The sequence below is a fragment of the Silurus aristotelis genome, assembly GCF_946808225.1.
Source record: "Silurus aristotelis genome assembly, chromosome: 4".
Classification (NCBI taxonomy): domain Eukaryota; kingdom Metazoa; phylum Chordata; class Actinopteri; order Siluriformes; family Siluridae; genus Silurus; species Silurus aristotelis.
In genome coordinates, this window is record NC_139577.1 from 5940446 (window position 1) to 5961620 (window position 21175).

The 21175-nt window shown below is 38.6% G+C and overlaps 1 protein-coding gene and 2 long non-coding RNA genes across 4 annotated transcripts; 1 reads left to right on the forward strand and 2 right to left on the reverse strand.

Annotated features, from left to right (window-relative positions):
- Positions 1 to 1774: 1774 nt before the first annotated feature.
- LOC310725573 lies at positions 1775 to 4118 on the reverse strand. Its single transcript, XR_014533436.1, has 4 exons — positions 3951 to 4118; positions 3340 to 3712; positions 2982 to 3072; positions 1775 to 2309 (listed from the first exon to the last, which is right to left on the reverse strand). It is a non-coding gene; the product is annotated as an uncharacterized lncRNA (long non-coding RNA).
- A 2766-nt stretch (positions 4119 to 6884) lies between these two features.
- On the forward strand, positions 6885 to 18600 carry LOC310725536 (protein LBH-like). 2 transcript variants are annotated; one of them, XM_083540555.1, is made up of 3 exons: positions 6885 to 7069; positions 14676 to 14781; positions 17037 to 18600. In XM_083540555.1, the coding sequence occupies exons 1-3, from the start codon at positions 7041 to 7043 to the stop codon at positions 17259 to 17261; spliced, it is 360 nt and encodes a 119-aa protein (XP_083396681.1). In that variant the 5' UTR covers positions 6885 to 7040; the 3' UTR covers positions 17262 to 18600. The 2 variants fall into 2 exon arrangements, with proteins under 2 accessions (XP_083396681.1, XP_083396682.1); XM_083540556.1 differs by having other exon boundaries at positions 6886 to 7069; positions 14679 to 14781.
- Positions 17665 to 20855, reverse strand: LOC310725570. The gene is made up of 2 exons (XR_014533433.1): positions 20520 to 20855; positions 17665 to 20477 (listed from the first exon to the last, which is right to left on the reverse strand). It is a non-coding gene; the product is annotated as an uncharacterized lncRNA (long non-coding RNA).
- Between the last annotated feature and the right edge of the window lie 320 nt (positions 20856 to 21175).

The window sequence follows — 21175 nt, forward strand, 5'->3', positions numbered from 1 at the left end:
AGTGAAAGCAGAACTACATTAGCAAAGTTTCATCTGGAGGCCATGAATTTGCATAGACTTTCTATTCCCGCTCTTTCTGTCCTCGCACTCTTTTTTCTAGCTCGACTGTTTTCCACAAGTGCGCTTCACTTCATTGAACATCATATTGTATTTTATTTTTTAATCCAAGTTTATTTTTTGCTTAACTCACAGTGATGACCTGGTATGACGTTGCAAATGAATGACATTTGAGGGCCCTAACGTGCAACATTCATAACATTTGCGTTCGTTCAGAAGACAATCATTTTAATGGGTAACTCAATGGTTAAACTTCTGATCGGAAGGTTGTGAGTTCAAACCCCGGCACTACCAAGCTGCCACAGTGTGAGGCCCTTAATCCTCAACTGCTCGAGTTGTATAAATGAGATAATTGTGGGTCGCTTTGGATAAGGGTTTCTGCCTAATTACATAAATGTATATGTAAATTAGAGCATGTAGCCAATATGTGGTTTGATCGAACCAGAGTGCCACCAAAAGCACCTTTAAACCAAGCAATGGAAATAGTCTGTGGCTGAAACAGAGGCTGAAACTAGATGACATTATGTAAATTGATTGGTGTCCATGCCTTGCTAGTCTTTTTTCAGTTATTTAATGGTCAAAACAGTAATAGTTTAATGAGATATGGCGTGACATATGATGAAAGCAATGAACAATGAAATAAAAATGATCTTACTTTGTAATAAAAGGTGAACACAAGCCAGACCCAAAACTTCTATATAAGCCAAAGTATATCATAGTGTTTGTTTTCTATACTGAACTTACATTAGAAACTGATAATAAATGGCCATATAACACGTTATACAGCATATAATATACAGTACAGACCAGAAGTTTGGACACACCTGCTCATTCAAAGAGTTTTCTTTATTTTCATGACTATGAAAATTGTAGATTCACACTGAAGGCATCAAAACTATGAATTAACACATGTGGAATTATATATGGAATTATATACATAACAAAAAAGTGTGAAACAACTGAAAATATGTCATATTCTAAGTTCTTCAAAGTAGCCACCTTTTGCTTAGATTACTGCTTTGCACATTCTCTTGATGCCTACTTTGAAGAACCTACAATATGACATTTTCAGTTCACTTTTTTGTTATGTATATAATTCCACGTGTTAATTCATAGTTTTGATGCCTTCAGTGTGAATCTACAATTTTCATAGTCATGAAAATAAAGAAAACTCTTTGAATGTGTCCAAACTTTTGGTCTGTACTGTATATATAATATATATACAATTTTGGTCTGTACTGTATATATAATATATATAAACTTTTGGTCTGTACTGTATACTACCTCTCAATACCTGGTTTAATAAATGCCAAATTATTTAATACTAATAATCTTTTTATTACAAAATGTATAAAGGAACATGTTGGGTGGTGTGAGGAGTTCATATCAACCCTGGACTGGATTATTTTCTTAAAATAGCATGTTCTAAAGTGTTTTATTTTCTAGTAGTCTTATTTGCAGTACTGTTATAAAGACTTTTTTAATGTGATTATTTTTTCCGTTTTGCTAGCTGTTTAAGGTAAATGCAGATGCTGAATGTAGTAACATCACTGGCTTGTACCCGTCTAGCCGTCCAGCTTAGGTCTGTGGGCTGTCATTTTACTTCTGTGTTCATCTTTATTGCTGTAAGAAACTGGAGTCTGTTGGAGCTTAGTATCTAAGTGTAGTATTGAAGTGTTTTTTTCCCATATTCATTAAGAGACTCTTTAAGTTCAGCTGAAATTTTGAAATGCTTTATTGACTGTAGCGAGCAACAAAGTACAAAGCCACAAGACTTATTTTATTTTAATAACAGACGCAACTGTTTAAATGCACAATCCACTAACTATTAAAGACATTTTCTTCATTAGGGTGTGTTTTATAAATCTTTCTTTATGCAGCAGATAACATGTGGAACAGCACTGGGTGATCTTTCTACATGCACTGGTCCAGGCTGGTGCTCTGGCTCAGAGGTGTGGAAAGCGCAGAGTGACTCAGGCGGCACGTGTAGGTTCTCCCAGAGCTTCAGCGCTGCTTGCTGAGCTTCAGAACGCTGGTCTGGGAGAACGTGCCGTCGGCTTGGCTCTGATACGGACCCGTCTGCACTTCGTCACCCGTCACACCGCTGCTGTCCTCAGACCAGGACATGGTAACACCTTCAGGGTAAAAACCCTGAGCCACACACATCACACTGACATCACTCTCAGAGAGCAGAGAACCAGAGGGAGCCAGGAGGAGCAGGGACGGAGGAGACGACCCACGAGCAGAGATCACTATAAGTACAAAAGAATGACTGATTTGAAAATGTTCAGGAGTAAAGAATATATTTTAAAGAATATTTTTATTAATGATAAAAATCAAACAGATAAAGTCTATTCAACAGATCAAACAATGTCCGGAAATGTTTCAAGAAATTTCATGTTTATAAAAAATAAATGTTTAATACATGTGCCCAATTTTTTTTGTATTGTATTGTATTGCAATGCTTTATTATTGATTTGCACTTTTTTAAATATTTTTGATATTTTATATTTATGTCTAATAATTAAGAATAAAAACATTTACCCCCCCAAATCATGAATTTTTTTTTTTTTAGATTTAGATTAGTTAAAAAAACACTTTGTGCATTTTTATATTTCATAATATTAAATAATTACATGACAGTAAAAATAATTATTATTAGTATTAAAAATGTAAAAAAAAAAAAAAAAAAAAAATTTCCATTAAAAAAAATTCAATCATTGAATACTAAATATTTCATTACAAAATTAATAAATAATTGTTTTCTTAAATAAATATTGAAATTATATATCTTTTACCAGCTCTATATAAAAGTATGGAACATAAAAAAGGGGAAAAAAAGATTAACTTATTGTCGATATTGTACTGATTTAAAGTTTACATTGAAATGAGGATTAAATTAAAGAAAATGGGTTTTGACTTACCAAGTTTGGTGCCTTGAGCAAACACGTAAGCTCACAGTGTTAGAGCTCAGTACAAAAACCTCAGCGTTGTAGTCCGAGCACATTACTGCTCCTGAACATGGGCAAAAGGGCAGAAAGATTAGCAGATTCAGTGCAGAATCTCTATTTCACAGGCTGGATAACACTTTCTATAAATCCTGCATTCATTATTTCTTTGAGCTGTGAATTTATTGTATTCGAAAACGGTGTCACTGCCTTGTGTGAAATTCGCAGAAATTGTAATCGAACCATGTGAAAAGGAAATAAATCACATGTACAAATTTAAGAAAAATATCCAAGATTTTCAACCTTGTTAAACAAACTGTACAATGCTGTTTACCATGACATGAACTTCACAGCTGTGGAGATTTCAAAGGAAGTCTTGCAGGAGGTTTTTATACGAAGGCTCTGCCAGACTGTAGCACTGTGCTCCACCACAGTTAAGACAAGCACAGTAATACACTGCTTCATCTTCAGCTCTCACTCCTTCAATGTTCAGATAATCCTGATTGCCTGAGTCGGTGAACATGAACCTGTCAGGCAAACCGTTGCTCTGTTGTCGTTGAGTAGCAGAAACTGAGGAGGTCCACCAGCTTTTTGTTGGTACCATGAAGTGTAATAATCGTCATTTTCTGCAGTGCACAGTATGGACACCTTGTCACCCAGTTTCGCCAGCTTGGATGTCTCCTGACTCAAATTATATGCCGTTAGACCTGACAGACACGAGAAGAACGTACATGTTAAAATCAGTGCACTTATTTCGGACTTGTATTGGGGACGGCCTGATAAGCAGAAGCTTGCAAATGATTATCAATCTATAGCAAAAAAAATCATAATAAAAAAGTCATGAGGGCTCTGCTTCATCTCATCACCATGTCATCAAATACTTAGCTATAAAAACATGATTCCTTTTTTTCATTTTATAGTGTTATTTGTAAGCGATAGTTTTACCAGTCAGGGTGAGCAGGAGTCCAGCGACAGTCACAGTGTTCAGGATCATCATGTCTTTACCTTTGTGTAGATGATCAGAGAAGATCTGAGAGCATTCAGACACACCGGTCTTATATTTCAAAAGACGAAAAATGAGAAACAGGAGGTGGGAGTGTGTTTCAGTTCCTCATCCTTTCTGAAACTCGGTACCATTTCTCATTGCTAAAAGGGAGTTCCCCAAGTCGTCTGCACACCTGCATGGATCAACCCCCTCACACACTCACACACACCACAGGAAGTAGCCATGCATGAACACTTTGCATAAGTGTTTTGCATAATTATCCAAATCAAATCGTTATCTAATGATCTGTGTGGCGGCACATAATGTATATCACGTATTATACTATTCGAACACAATGTGGTGGCCACAAACACTGAACCAACAGTACGATACATTGAGGATGCATACAGTATGAAGCAGCTACACATACAATGGGATAAAATTCACCCCCTATTACGACGCAGTGTGATCCAATTTCCAATTGATTCAACCCAATGTGATTGAGTGCAAAAAAAAAAAATACGATGCAATACAATTCAACATGGTATAAATAGTTCGCTTTTATTTATTTGGTTTATACAGACAGCAAATAATCAATTGATAGAAGTGTCTTCTAATTTTAAACTCATGGCCCCTTTCACAAACATACCATTGCAGTGCAAAAAAAAAAAGGAAAATAAATATTCAATAAAACCAGACGTTTTTTTCCTGTCTCCAGGAAGATGCAGCTCTACCTCTGCCATGTAAATCTGTATTCTATGTGACTCTCAGGACACGCCTTGACATGACAACATGCTTTATCTTAATCCGCCACTAGAGAGAAGACTTGTGTTATATTTAATTTAATTACTGACCAGTAGATGGCAGTGTTAGATTATAACAAACGTTTGTTAGATTAGATTATATCTTTTTTAATGTAACATTCTGCATATATTGGTGTATTGTTGGGTTTTAATAACGTATAACAATGTATCAGTTAGCTTAATTTTATATGCAGTTCAAATTCAAAAGTTTGTACACCCCCTTAAGCACATTGACCAACAGATTGATTTTGACCTTCTGGGATTTTTTTTTGTTGTTTTTGTTTTTGGGCAGAATTTTCATTATCAGAATTAGATTGTTCACAAATCACCACAGGTATAAATCAAAATCTTGTGGAAAGCTTTCCCTGGGGACTGGAGCTTTTTAAAAGACCATAAATGTGGAATATCTGGGGAAACATTTTTGAAAAACGAAATGTGGGTGTGATGTCAGGTGTCCACAAACTTTTGGTGATGTAGTGAATTATTTGTGTACAATATACAGTGAAATTGTTTCTCGCATGCGTTCTATTCATCACTGATTCACTGGATTGGCAAGTGCCTAGATATTAAGGTAAAATAAGCAGTTATAATATGCATTATAGTAGCAAAGTGCTTACGAGAAACCGATACAATGTGTGTGTGTGTGTGTGTGTGTGTGTGTGTGTGTGTGTGTGTGTGTGTGTGTGTGTGTGTGTGTGTGTGTGTGTGTGTGTGTGTGTGTGTGTGGGGTGCTGAAATAAGTGTAATGCTAACCCTCACCCACATTTTATTACTTGCATTCTCCAAGTCCAACTGTTCACTCTGAGACTAAAGCTCATGTGCACAGAGATAAGAAGAAATATATGAAGGAAAAATATAATATAAGCTCCACTGTAATGCGGTAATAGAATAGAGTCAAGGTTCAACAAAAAAAAAGGGGAAAAAACTGTAAGATAAGATTAGATTAGATAAAAAAGTGCTTCATCATGATAGTGTTGATGAAGCATGTGTGCTGAGTTGCAGGTTTGCTGCTGACCTGTTTAAATACGGTGTGTGTGCATGTGTGTGAATGGAAACTCAGGAGCAAAGTTTAACACAGCATATTTGGTAAGATCGTGACTACCAAATCAGATTTTTTCCCCCTATAGTCAGAATCCAGCTTGCTGATTTTCTTTGTCCTTTTTTCTGTATGATGTATATTGTGTGAGAAAGAAAAAAATTACCGATTTCAGCTATTTTGGGGGGCAAATCTCCATTGTATCAGTCTTTATTTCTTTATTGTACTCTACCCTACTCTACTATACAATACTATACTACACTATTCTATACAATACTTTACTACCCTCTACTATATCCACTATAAAGGATGCAAAGCAACATTCCAAGTGTATCTGATAATAACTACAACACCACTCTTAATTTATCATCATTGAAAATATTGATATTATTCCTCTGAATAATTATTTAGATAGATAAGATAAATATAAAGACAAATTAGCAACAAAATGCATGATTGGCTTTATTTACTGCATTTTCATTTCATTCATTATAGTTAAAAAGGACACAGTTACAGAGCGGTGTAAAAAATGTGCAGAAGATTTCGAGCAAATACAAGATGTTCAGGAAAGAAGTGTGTGTGTGTATATAAATGTATAGACAGACAGACAGACAGACAGACAGACAGACAGACAGACAGACAGACAGACAGACAGACAGACCAAAAAATACATATAGAGTACTGGCATATTTGACCTTGTGATGACATTTCACTGTATTTTTTTTATATTGGTTTATTTAAAAGGAAATTAGCTTTTATTTAAAAAAAAATACAAATAAAAAAAAGCCAAACGCATTGCTATTAGTTTATAGGAGTGAGACTGAGATTAGTGTTAGGTGCAGACAGCATCATTTATCTTGTCTAACACACATCCAGTGCATCCAGTGACTCGAAACGGCTCGTTCTACTGGCGTCATCAAAACACGGCTGCTGATTGGCTCTCGTGCCACCTCGCGTCATCTGCCTTATTCCCACACTGCCATTCATGAATATTCTGCACCATTGGAGGCGGGGCTTCGACGCAGGTCCACGCCTCCTGTATAAAAGGCGAGGTCTCGCGGGTGGCTGTGATAGTGTCGGTACTGGATGGAGGTGAATGACTGAGTGACTGCTGCCGCCACCGCCGTCGTCTTTCAGCACCTGAACACTGCAATCCATAGCCTTCATTTCACTTCATCTGCCTCTGCACAATACATGTCGTGAAGCTCTACATGACTACCTGCTGTCCTCAGGTGTACCAGTAAGTCCCTTTTTTAATTATTATTATAATTATTTTCATTAGTATAAAGCATGTTTGGTTTGTCGTTGCTTGTTAGAAATCATTTCCAGTTTGAGAAGTATTTTTTGTTGTTGTTGTTGTTGTTGTTGTTGTTGTTGTTGTTGTTGTGATTTCATTGACAAAATCCCAAGTGACTTCCAGTATCTAACTTACTTTACAATGCACAATCCTAAATGTGTAGCTTCTGAGAATCTGGTGCACTACTTCATCTGGTTGCTTCATGCCTAATGAAGGGTGGTTCTATCGAGATCAAGTTGGGCAACAGCCTCTGTTTTTGTAAAAAGTGGACCAGTTGATTTGGGATGTAAGAAACATGACTACGCAAGAGGCATCTATGTTAATTATACATATTTTCTCTGCCGAAAAGCTTTTTAATGTAGCCACTTTTTCTCCTTCTGCCAAGACCATGCTTTTTCACCTGCAGTAGATTTGTTTTCAATATGATGCAACTTGGAATAAGGATGTGCAAACTTTTGCATGCTTTTAACCATCAGTTCCACAGATCCCATTTCTGCTCTAGTTCGTTTATCCTATGGAAAGGCTTTGTAACGGTCTGCGTTGTAGTAGATTTGGAGTCTATCCCAGGAAAACTTGGTGCGAGTCAGGAATGCAACCATGCACCAAACACACACACACACCCACACATACACACTCACACACTCACACACTAATATCTAGAGGAAATTAAGAATAGCAATCCATCTTTTGGTATGTTTGTGAAAGGAGATCTTGGAGCGAACCATACATGTGGATCTTTGAGTAACTTGAGATCAGGTTCAATCCAGGGCCTTGAGCAACGCAGTCCAACATTGAAACATTGTGTGTGTGTGTGTGTGTGTGTGTGTGTGTGTGTGTGTGTGTGTGTGTGTGTGTGTGTGTGTGTGTGTAGTCGAGCTTCTTTTTTTTCTTTTCAATCCAAAAACTTTTCCAACAGAACACAAGTTTATGTTATTTCCAGGACTTTGAATAATGATAGCTCAGAAATATAGATTTCCTTAGTAAGCACAATGTTGCCCATGTGGCACCAGGAGTATCTTTCACAACATGCATGTAGTATACTTTAAATAATTAAAGCTACATAATGGGACCTTGATGATTACTAGTGTAGGTTTAAAGCTTTTCTTTAAAAGTTAATCTGCGGTACATCCCGTTCACCTTCCATACATGGGGCGCAAACTAAAAGTACATAATGTATAAAAGATGGTACATCCTGAGCATCCTTAATTCCCATTGGAATTTCAAAAACTTCTGGGTACAGATACAGAGTTTCGCCTACGTCTCGGGTCACGTTCCTTCAACAGGCTTTTTGCAATCTTATGCTGTAAAAAAGAAGTACAACCTTTCCCAAACCCAAAGTCCCAAAATTGACGTTCTCGACCGTATCGATAATCTATTAAGGATGATCGCCTGTGATTGTTTTTTTTTTTTTTTTTGGGAAATGACGAAAGCTGATCAATAGGTTACATTATAGTCTGAGCGTGACTTGCACTGGAAGTTTCACTGTGGTATTTCCACTCAGATCCTGCACTGCGGTCAATGTGAGTCATTCGGGTTGATTCTTTCCTAGTCCCTGTGAAAGGTCACATTCCATTGTGTGGAATCGATATGCCATTTCTTTTTTTTTTCTTTTTTTTCATTATAATACAGGTTTTAAAAAAAAAAAAAAAACCTTTAATTCCAAAGTAGGAGGGAAGGTAATATTTTCTTTTTTATTTATTTTTTTTTTTTTTTAGATTTATAAATTACGCATTGTGCATATTCCCTTTCCCTGATGTCGCCAACATTCTTAAGAATCAGGATGTGTTCTGTGTAATACAGCAGTAACCTAACCTGATCTTTCACCTGATGCATTAGCTGGAAGGGGGGGTTGCAATCCCACCTCTTTTGTGGGGGGGAATGATGCATCAATAATATCATTATAATAAGCTGTGTTGCTGTAGCTTTGTTTAATGTCTATGTAACCTGTTTTGAAGCATGAACAGGATGCACTGACTTGACCTCCTTAACAGATCTTCAGAGCTCTTGTTCTGTGTGTGCGCTTACTGTCTTCCTGCAATAGCTTGCAATGGCTGGTGGGTTTGTTTCTTTCTGCAAAACCCCCTTGATCTCATGTGTTACAAAGGCCTCGTGTTTCCTCTTTAAACACATCTCTTGTTTGAGGAAGCCACGGTGATTCCGAAGGTGTCTAACCAAAGTTGATGATTTGTGCACTCCGTACACACCGTCGTTTTCCACTATTGACTGTTGCGTATAGATTTTTACAGGGTCACTCATGATGCCTTAAACCCGTCTGGCCTCGTTGGAACCGCGCTCCTCGCTGGAAACCCTTGTGTTGGAAAATAATGGGCCTTATTGTGAAGAGCTTTTGGGGGGATAAACTATAATTAAAGAAATCGGATGGTCTGTTTCTTTCTTTCCAGCTTTGTGTTCAAGCTTAAATATACAAAGGGTGGTTTGAGTCATTCTGAGCAAAATGGATAATATGGGCCTTGTTTTAAAGAGTTCGGGAGAACAAGCAGCGCTTTGGATTCCGCATTCGAGCTCGAACGCCGCAGGATGGTTTTAGGGCTGATACGAGCAGGATAAAGCTACTTTCTTCTGAGAGGGGGTGGAAATTAGAAGTTCTCCGAATCTCTATTGACCATCGTGAACCTTCTTTTGTTTGGTCCGTCCAGTCATTTTGTCAAGCATCAGCATTTGCTACCTTGCAACCAGACAAGATTTGATAATGAAGCTATATCCAAGTCTGAATCAAATATTATTATTATAACAGTATCAGTGGTCAAGGTTTTTATTTGACTTTATAAAAAAAAAAAAAGTCTTGAATCAGTTTTCATCTCAAGCTTAATTTCCGAATTTGGTTACATGATCAGATTTCTCCCATTTTCCCCAGTCCTTTAGCTGCTGCTCCATTTTTATTTTGCTTATAATACCAGCTTTCATTCCTTTTGCAACGTTCTAGTCTTTCTTTGCGGTTTTCATTTCTCTCCATGACATTTATTCCAGAATTGTGACCAAGTCAGGACAATATGGTTCGCTAATCTAAGAGTAGTTTCGAAGCAAATGTCAACCCTATTTGAAAGAATGTTGGGGCATCCTTCAACTTGAAATCCTGTCTTATCATGTGATGACCTTTATTTATTTTTATTTTTTTTCTTGCCTTGCCTTTGTTTCGATTCTGGTCAATTCTCGCTTGTTTAGCACCAGCTTCCATTTCTACAGTCCTCTATTTACTTTACTGCTTTGATTCGAGGCCCAAGAAAGTCAAAATCCAGCATGTTGCCAGGGGTCCAAACTCCTCTTTATGATTTAGTATGCTCTTAAAGTTAATCTTTTAGTAATTAAAGGTTATCTTGGGTCACTCTGCTGCTTGAAACCTCTTGCCTGGTGTCTCCCGCTTTGGCACGCTGCATCCATACATCCCTGCATTCTTTCCCGACCTTTTGCTTGAGCCCGACACTCCGTTCTCGCCTTGGCAAACGCAGCTACCATGCTGACGGCTAAGACGTACAGCCGGAGCAGATGGGAAACAATGCGAGGTATGCGCAGCCTGAGAGTCCTGTGAGTTTAGTGTGTGTGAGCACCGAGGGATGGAGCTGATGCACTGTGGGCCATCAAACCATAGCACTAAATCATATTCAAGTCTTGTACAACCCTAGTGTTTAGTCTGGGAATGAGCACATGACCATCAAAGCTGTTGTGATTACAATCTTTTCCCCCTTTAGAATGAATTCAGATAAATTTTATCCACGGTACTGTTTTATTTTTATTTTTTAGATCGAAGAGAGTTTAGAGGAAATCACCACTGACTCAAAACACTATTTCGGTTTTTCTTTTTTTCCCCCCTTTCAATTCCCAAAAACATCCTGAGCCGCTGGGGGTTCGCCCAATCCACCGGGCCGCATTCTGCCATGTTTCCTATTAAAGCGGATAAGGAGATTTAGGCGGCCCAGGGTTCAAATCTGCAAAACAGTAGCACTGCATGTCCCGCATGGAGATTATAAAGATCCACAGCTGGAGGATTGAGCATGCTGAGGATAACGTCGGAGGACTGTTGTTCGGGTATTTTCAGCGACACGGTTGGCTTTTTGTTTCGAGCCGCGTGTGTGCGTGCGCTCCAATGCTAAACCTTTAGTACTTCCGTCTGCCATACAGATTTCCTGTCTCAGTAGCGTTAGTAGGGTGGGTGACATTTCTACAGTATCACATGTTGTTCTACGTACATTACTAAAACACATGAGCATTGAGACTCTTGGGGGGGGGGGGGATGTCTCACTTTTATGTCAATCGGCTTTGATGCTAAGAATAGCTTCGCCGCTAATGGGCCGCATCCATAGTTTTGACTTCTTGTTTGCTTTACGAAGAGCACTCCACTCCAAACCTTCTAGATATTTCCAATTCCATGGCAAAGCCGACAAAGGGTTTTGTAGCACGACGACCTACCCTTTTTTTTTTTTTTTTTTATAACACTTGGGTGTGCTTGTAGAGTTTGAATTGTCGCGCACTCTCCCGCCTCCTCTACTTCTCTTTTCGCCTGGTTTTCGTGTTTTATTAGACCCGATGTTCTGTTATTCTTAGCTGAGCAGGATGTTTATGTGGCCTCGGAGCTGAAATATTGCTGGCAAAGCCAAGTGTTTAGATTTCAGGCACACGTTTGTGCAATCAGTGCACATTCATTATGTCTGCTCCCTCTCTATGGCTGTCTCTTTCTATCTAAACCCCCCCAGCAACAGCCCGTATAACATTTACATTTAATAGTAAATACCACAGATGATTGCAGGGAACATTCTCCATTACATCCTAATTCCTAATTTGGATTAACTTTGAATGCTCTTCCGTGTGTGTGTGTGTGTGTGTGTGTGTGTGTGTGTGTGTGTGTGTGTGTGTGTGTGTGTGTGTGTGTGTGTGTGTGTGTGTTTTTACAATATTCAGATTTCCAGACGCTTTTTTTCTGGCAGGCCACAGCTAAGTAAAGGAAGTCATAAAACAAAGATTCTCCTTCCACGATGTCTGACGCATAACTGTCTTTTGACAACTAGTTAAAGGGGGATTTTAACACAATTCTGCATTCTGATTGGTCGGATGCTGTTGATGAGATGAGATTTTCTAGAACAGCGGCTCAGACAACTGGGTTATAGTTAATTATCGTTAATATTGAAAATTAATATCAAATAATAATAAAAAATTTATATCGATAATATAATTATCGTTCCTACAACGGTTTACACAGCGACCTGTAGGGTGAGCATTGTGTATAACCATATAATTATGGTGGAATAATATATTTAATGAGGTAATTGCTGTAATGTTTATGGAGTCTCAAGTTAATGAGTCTCTAGTGGCAGCAAGAGGTTGCAGTTTCTTTTTGTCTTAAGTTAAAAAAACAAAAAAACAGTATCTATATTTTTTTTTTCCCAAAGGTTCAATAACATTAAATGTAACTATAAACGGATACAAAAAATTAACTATTAATAATTAATCATTTTTCTTACTCTGCTCCTTAGAGACAGTATGTAAAAATTCTACCTGAAATTAAACCCATCTGTTTTTCGAAACTTCACCATTCGTAATGTTCAGTAAAGTGTGTGGCTCATCAATTCTACTAAAAAAGCCATCAGGACATATTTCCCTTTACATTTCTTTTCCTACTCATGAATTCTATATTGTAGAAATGTGCCAGTTGCGAGAAGCCCCCTAACTCAACATGCCCCACCCACTTCCCCTTTGGTTTGAAGTCACAAATTTGCATATGTTGTTTGATATGGATATTTTTATTAGCTAGCTTTAATCCTCCGCTCACCTTGTGATTTGACAGATGACATGACTAGCGTTCTCTAACCAGCTAGCTATATTACTCGCTTACTCTCTAACTATTCATGCGATCGACTGTTTGTTTAAAAGTAGACTTATATAATTATGGCATCTGAGGATGCAATGTGAATAACAGGCTTTTTCAGGTCAGCTCACACAATGTTACATAGCCAGTGGCTCATTGCTAAGTGCTCAGGCTTGGTTTATAGGAAGGAGATTGACTTGGGTAATCCAGGGATTTACGTGAACACAGTGCCATCCCCTGGCCCTTGTTTGGTTTTGGAGACGATAAGGTACAAGGTGATGTTTGCTCGTGTGCAGAGCTGCACGAGGAGCATCGCGGGAAGTTGTGGTGTGTTTTGTAACAGGATGAATGAACGTAACTCCAGAAGCTATTGAAATCCAGCGACAGGAATGCAACTTAAACAACTTAAAAAAAAAAACGAAAAAAAAAGTTACAATGTTTTGTTTTGTTTTTCAGTAATATCGAGCAGTCCCGTGAAAAGAAGTCTGGGACACTTTTCCCTTTTCGTGCTCGTCTCACCCCAAGCTTAAATAAATGCCCTTGTTGGAGTTTATTTAGCTGGTCCCATCTCTGTGTCTGTGTGTGCGTGCAAACATGCCCACACTGACCACTACACAAGCAGACTTTAAATAACTTGTATGAGAAAGGAGCTTTAGTGCACTCTCAGCTCGCACAGGAATAGATGCCCTTTCTTGACGGTGCAGTAATATTCGCCCTTCAACCATAAAACACAATTTTTACTAGGGTGCGTGAAGAGGTTGCTCATATTCCGTGCGTGTTCGGACTACAGAATCAGCAGATTCCAGCAAGAACGGTGACCCTTTTCTATTAGAGGAACCTAACGATTTGACAAGTTTCGTGATTGCTTCCCCGTGCTCAATTTATGCAGTGAATTCAGTATAAAGCAAGTTCACTTTACATGGCAAGTTCTTATACACAGTTGTGGACCATCGACCTCATTGTGGTATAACATTTTGAGTGCTAGCGGCTGTGGTATGTCTTTTTAATGTTCAATGTCAAACCATGCACCCGACCAATTGCACGACATGGCCGAGGTAGAACGCGCAAGCAGAAACCTTTAAGTAGATCGATTGTATTATTAGAAATGCCACTTTGGATGGAAAGCTTGGCAGACGAATTAGGAAGTCCGTAAGAAATACGAGTCCCTCATCGTGAGTGTTTAGACTGTTAGGTTACAGGGTTCCTTTATAGAGATGAGCTGGAGAACTCTATTGGCTACAAGTGAAGTTTACTATTGTATGTCCTTTTTAAAATGGCTTTAAGAGTGGAGAAAATGCGAGAGGAAGCTTCTGACATGTTTTCACCGTGATGGAATTTCTCAAATAAAAAAGGGGTTCATGTAGTCTTTGGCAAGTGTTATTGCTTCTTAGATGGGTTCCAAATGGGTTCCCCACCAGAGGGACAAAGCAGAAAGATCTTCTTGAATTCGTTTTTTAAGGAATACAGCTTCCTTACAAAGGGTTCTGCTTGGAAGCTTTTAGACTTCAGTGTTCCACAAAACATGGTTCTCTTAAACGATATCCCTGAAAGAGACAAACCTTCGAAAGAGTCAAGATGTCCACTGGAAAACATTCTGGGCAAAAAGAATTTGATAAAATGGGATATACCATTTCTGGTACCTCGTAATGTTCATTAGGTCCAGCATGGTTGATATTGTTTGATAATTACAGCCTTTCTGATCATTTTCTTTTCGGCCCGTCTGTGTGTCAGCAGCTCTGTGTTCGTGCCGTGCCGTGAGATGACCGAAGTGATGATCAGCAGCACTCCGATGGAGGACATACGGCTCAGCCCAAGCAAAGATCGCCTCACTTTTCAGGTACATAAACCTTTTTAGCCCTGCTTCACTTTATCTCTGCAGTATTACAACAGCAACAACTTAAAAGCAAAAGAACTGGCCACCCCAGGCATCTTTTATCGTTTAACTTATTACTTTCACAATAAAGTCATATTTCGATTCTGAAGCCAGGCTTTCCACCGTGGGCTTCATTTCAGAAGTGAAAGTTTCTGCTTTCCAAAATAAGGCCAACTACAGAGGAGAGAATCATTTATTCTTTTCCATTTCTCAAAACGAAAGCAAATATTTTGGAAATCGGGTGCTTTCCATTCAGAAAAAGAGGATGACTCTGGTTGTATTTGTATGCGTGTCTGTGCGAATCGCTGTTAAAACAGATTTGATCATTTTTTAACAAATGTGAAAAAATGTTGACCCGTCAATACGGCGACGGAACACATTTCTCTTCTTTTCGAACAAAATGGCGGAAAAGACATTCAAAAGCTCCCTTTTTATTTATTTTTTTAAAAATTGTCTGTTTTTGTTTGTTTTTTGGGGTCCAATAAAATATCAGCGGTTAATAAGGTGACCTTTAGACACCCCCGCTATTTGGTTTAAAAAAATATATATGCTCATCGCCCATTTTGTCCTCTTCCCCACACTAATATCAAGTGATGTTTAGGGTCTAGTAATGCTGTAAGTAAACTAATTAACATATTACCCAGACTGCCCTTTCTGTTTTTCCATTCTGTGTTGGAGGAAAGAATAAAAACATGGACCTTCACATCTCTTTCCATCTTCATTCCTCAGGGAACTGCTTCCTCTTTTTTTCCTTTCTCTATTGCTGCCTTCCTTTCAATAGACACTTTTTTTCCTTCTCCCCTCCTGATGAGTTCTGCAGCACCGAGATACACAATATTGAACTCTGCGTTTATGAGTGGGAGAAAATTGAGGTGCGGAACCATGCAAGGATCTGATGCCGCCATCAAAGCTCCTAGAAAATCGGACCATCACGCCGGTTGCTGATGTTTCTCCGAGAAGAAGAAGTCCTTTAATGTCCTCTGACGACTTCAAGAGAAATTTCTAAATATATTCACCCTGTTTGCATCGTGTCCTGTTTCACACAGACGTCTCGTCCTTGACGGACTCTAGATTTACCCAATCGAGACGATTTAATTATTTAATTTTTTACCGTCGGTGACACAAAAACACAGCTGTGTGTTTAAGTTTCGCGTAAAACACACGATGACGTGTTGTAGCATGAACTTTTTGAGTGACATGAGAAGGGCATGTCTTAAAGTTCTATTCCGGTTATAGTTACATTTAATAACAGCTACAACAGCCTTTGTTTTTCTCTCTCTCGCTCTCTTCCTTGTTCTTTTCACACTTATAAGATTGCCATGTCTAACACCTTGCTTTCTCTAGATCATTTTTCTTTCTCTTATTTTTTCAGCTCATATTTGGGAACATTTCCGTTTCATTGTTTTCCCTGCTACATGATCTTTAGAAGTGGTTTAGCTACTGAGTCATACTTCTACAGCCCTTTCTTCTGCTGAGCCCCTTTTCCAGATGGTGACCATCCCTATCCCTGAAACAGACGGAGCTAAAAATACGACTCGGGTTCTCAGCCCGTCCAGTTCTCAAGCGAATCCAAAACTTTGAGGCATGGTCCTCTTCCCGAAGGCCAAGACCGAAGGATATAAATAAGAAAGCCGAGCGTGCGTGAGAATCTGCGGGAGACGGTAGCAAGTCATGTATGTCTTTTCCAGGGTGCCGTTTCGGCTGCATGCCGGGTTCTCAGGCAATTACATCTCTCTGTGACACGCACACACTCGCGAGTGCTCACACACCGAATCCAATCCGTTTCTGACGCATGCGCTCACATCGCTCTTCCTGTTCTGGTGCTAACAGTGTTCTTGATGGATTTCAGTGTTGTACTTCTTTTGTGCATCGTTAACGGTTTCACTTCGGGCCCGTGATGAGAGTTTCAGACACATTCTGGCTGTATGGAGGCCTACAGCATTTCTGCATAAATATATTTGTATTTACATGAGCAGAACTCTGTCAACATTTTACCTCAGAGAATTTAAGAGTTGAAATCGCGCTGGAACGTTGACATAGTATCAATTTATCATGCCCGTTCCCCAGACGCCGTATAATGTGGAAACTTTTCCTGTTATTAATTGTCTGGTTCTGGAAACGTTTAAAATATGACACTTTAATAAGCACAAGGGGCGAAAAATGCCTTCATTTTTTTTTTCTCCCTCTCTCTCTCTTCCTCCGTCTCGCTCTCCTTGCAGATCTTTCCAGACCCGTCGGACTTCGAACGCTGCTGCAAGCTGAAGGACCGCCTTCCGTCCATCGTGGTGGAGGCGACCGAGGGCGAGGTGGAGAGCGGAGAGCTGCGCTGGCCTCCCGAGGAGATCCTAAACAACCAAGACGAAGAGGAAGACGAAGATGATGATGAGGAAGAAGAGATCGTCGGGAACGTACAACAGGGACAACAAATGCAGACAAAGGACTGATATATGCGCGTACACCCATATACACGGGAGTCCTTCAGGGGCGAGGGGATGAGGAGAAAGTGACGAGATGCTGCAACTGAGCTCACACCTGGTGCTAAATTAAAGCTTTACGAATACGCTGATTTTCGATGCCCTCGCGTCTTACACTCGCCCAGTTAAATAATCCCTCATCGAGTTCCTATGAAGCCAGCGTCGTCACCCAGCATAGCGCATTCTCGTCTCTCACTCGATCTCTCGCACTCCTCGTTCTCGCACGCGCACACACTTTTCCCTCACACATAACTATCCATATATAATTATGCATATGTTCATCAGTTGCTGAGGAGGACTTTGGTTCCTGGACTTTTCTTTTTTCTTTTTTTCCTTCGACAAGAACAAGATCCCTCAAGATGATCACACAGTGTTTGCTTTTTTTTTTATTTAATTTTTAAATAATAGTCGTTTTGTTTTTAGAGGGTAATAATGTTAGGTGACTGTACAGGGTCAAAACAGCACTGGCATTTCGGACTGTTTCACGGCTTGAAAAGTTATTTTCCAAATGCAGCGGATATTCTGGTCTCTTCGAGACGCATGTTCCATCACAGGCTTGAGGCTTATTAAGCACTGAAGCTTTAAACTATATAGGATGTTATTGCTGATTCTGTTAGCCTACTCACTTTTGTTTTGTCTGTTTGTTTTTCCCTAGGAACAATTTTCCATTTAATACTGTATGTAAATATTTTTTTTTTTGTACGCCGAAGTAGTCATTTTCACTGTGAATATTTGCATGTTGTTGTCCGTCATTTGTACATAGATCGCTTTCTTTTCTGCTAGCTAACGATTGACGATCGTGGGAGTAAAAAAAAAAATAATAATAATAATAAAAATAATAATAATAAATTTCATTCTATTTCATTCTAATCACATTCTTTTCTATACCTTCTGTTTAGACTTCATTCATTACTATTAAAGTTCTAATTTGAATCCAGAATGCGATTTAAAATCATTCTCTTCCCTCAGTGGAAAAGGTTACAAAAGGTCACCTTGGCACTGAGCACCTTTTGTGTATTGACACAATGTCTAGCCTTTATTTTCATTAAAAAAATTTTTTTGGTCTGTTTCTCGTCTACTTCATGGCTATGTATAAATGCTTTGATCTCCATCTAGGTGTGTGTATGCAGGTGTTAGGACGGTCATCTGTGTTAAGTAAGCGTAAGGGTCCTCTATTTGTGAATTGCTTGTAGATTTGCCTCTGTATTTTTGTGTACAGCTCAGGGAGAATAGCTGCCATTTTGTCTTTGTTTAGATACCCCCCTTTCCTCCTTTACCACTTTTGTTGTAAATAAACATTTGGAACATACTTTAGAAGTCTGTTGTGTCTTGTGTGAATGTGTGAGGTAAAACCACTTAATGATGTGTTCTTTTGTGAACGTTTGAGGTAAAGGTAGTAATTATGAGCATGTCTGTATGAACCTTTAAGGTACCACAAAAAAAAAATCTTTGCGTTTTATATGAACATGTGACCTAAAACTAGTAAATCTTTGTTTTGTGTGGACGCTTGAGGTAAAATTAGGAAGTATAAGCTTCTTTAAAGAGCACATGATGTAACACAAAGCTTGGCTTTTTTTTTTTTTTTTTGCATGTGTGAAATGAAATTAGGAAATATGAGCATTTTATAAGAATGAGGTACAACAAGTACATTTGTGAAATCTGTGTGTGAGGTGAAACTAGTAACGTAAGACTTTTGCACAATAGTGTGAGGTAAAACTACAAAATGGTAGCTCTTATTGTAAATCAAATAAGGCAAAAACATATAGGACTTAAGTTTGAATTGTGTTTGTGTTGAATGAATGAGGGTGAACCTAGTAAAAGTGATCTGTGAACGAGTGAGGTAGAATGCCTCATCTAAGGAATCAGGGCTGGGGCGATTTTTATGCCCCTTGTTTTCTCCTTTATGTTCCGTTCAGCATGTAAACCAAATATATCTTAAAAACTTTCAGTTTCACTTCCTTTTGCAGCAGCTTTATTGCAATGTGGCTTAACTTCCTGCAAAACACTGTGTGCGGGTTCTGTGCACGGTATTTAAATGCGTACTGTATTTAGTTGCACAAACCGCATTGTGCCTTCCTGCCTTCCCAAACCTACCTCGAGCCTTGCACACTTCCTCTATGCAAGCTGAGGGCATTCATATTTGTATGGCTCTGTTTCTTATAAAACCCTTGACCAGAGGTCAGCTGCCAGGTCCAGATGAAATTCATTACGTTTGGTAGTTTTTGCTTCAACATGGCAGTTTGCACCTGGTTGATGTTTTAGTACTAAGGATATGACGCCATTAAAGATTTCTTTACAAAACAAACAAAAAAAGGAATTGATTGCATGTGTTAAACACATTTGGTGTATATACATACTACTTGGAAAAAAAATGGAAATTACATGAACCTCTCAATAAACCTTTATGTACTGTATCAGCAATAAAAAATTAATGCTATTCATTTCTGCACTTTTCTAGCCTTGCATAATAATCAGACATGCGGTTTTAACCCTATGTCAAATTGTATTTTAAACGTTAAATACAAATGGCATTAGGCTCAACCTTTGTCTTTAATGTGATTCCTACAGATTTATCATAATTTCCCAAGCCGGTGTTTTTTTTTTTTTTTTTAATAATTTAGTAACGTGTTGTATCAGATGCATTCAGCCATGAAATTAGTCTCGATGAACCAAAAAAAGAATAATTTGAAGGGGAACTGTAGAAATTATCTATTATTTATACCCGGTCTCTGAGGAGCCCAAAGCCAGTTGGCAATTTTTTTTTTATTCAGTTCCAGCATGTCAGCGAATACACTAGATTATCATCAGCGATCACCTAACCCTGGTGTGAATAGAAATGCTGTGTTGTAGCAAACATTATCATCTTTGTATGTATTTGTGTATATATAATTCAAATTAGAGGCTTATGTTAATTTCCTGATGCCTTGTTATATGTAAATTACGTACTCTACATAATCTTTATCTATAAATAAACTGGGTATAAAAATTATATGATGAAGAGTAACTAGTTCTATACATTGATATGTTTTAGTCAATATTTAGGGATAAAACAGTACTTCTTAGTTTTGCCCTGAAAGTTAGAGCAAAAACTAGCAAAAAATTAGCTTTTTATGTGAATGTGTGAGGTGAAATTAGTACATATGAGCTTTTTGTGTGAATTTGTGAGGTAAAACTAGTTTAAATTAGCTTTTTTTTGTGAACTGTTGGGGTAAAACTTGTAAATATGACTAGCTTATAAAGGTTTGTCATGTGAAATTAGTAAACCTGAACTTATTATGTAAATGTGTGTGGTGAAACTTTTCAGAGCACCACTTCTTCAATGTTTTTCTAGTAGTTTTCTACTGAATTTGCTCTTTACATCCTGGTATTTATGGAAATTTCTGGTATGAAAACGTTCACGTAAGTGCACCGAAGCTGATAAGTTTCAATCCCAGCACATTGTGAAATGTAAACATATTAATTTTCATACAATCTAACAAAGCAAAAATACTTATTAAAGAATGATGCGTCAAACTCATATTTGTGTATAGTGATGTATAATGTAAAGTTTCTATTGTTGCTTTACAATCTTTCATTCGTTCATTTTCTCCCGCTTATCCGTAATCCGGGTCGCGGGGGCAGCAGTCTAAGCAGGACCCCGCCTTCGACTGCTGCCCAATCCTCACAGCACCGTCCCTTACGGTCCCTCCTGCAGGTGGTGAGCCCACGGGAAGGCAGCCCCACGTCACTCCGACGTCACAGACCTTGTTATTTCCCTCGTAAGGGACCCCCGGAGCATAGAGGGTTAAGGGCCTTGCTCAAGGGCCCAAGAGTGGCAGCCTGGCGATACCGGGGCTCGAACCCCAGACCTTCCGATCGGCAACCCAGCGCCTTAGCCGCTGGAG

What these genes read in the sequence shown, in the direction of transcription:
- LOC310725536 (XM_083540555.1), top strand. Translation starts at nt 7,041, where the DNA reads ATGACTACCTGCTGTCCTCAGGTGTACCA. An exon ending in TGCTGTCCTCAGGTGTACCA is followed by an intron (nt 7,070 to 14,675) that starts GTAAGTCCCTTT and finishes TCTGTGTGTCAG; the next exon opens with CAGCTCTGTGTTCGTGCCGT. An exon ending in AAGATCGCCTCACTTTTCAG is followed by an intron (nt 14,782 to 17,036) that starts GTACATAAACCT and finishes CTCTCCTTGCAG; the next exon opens with ATCTTTCCAGACCCGTCGGA.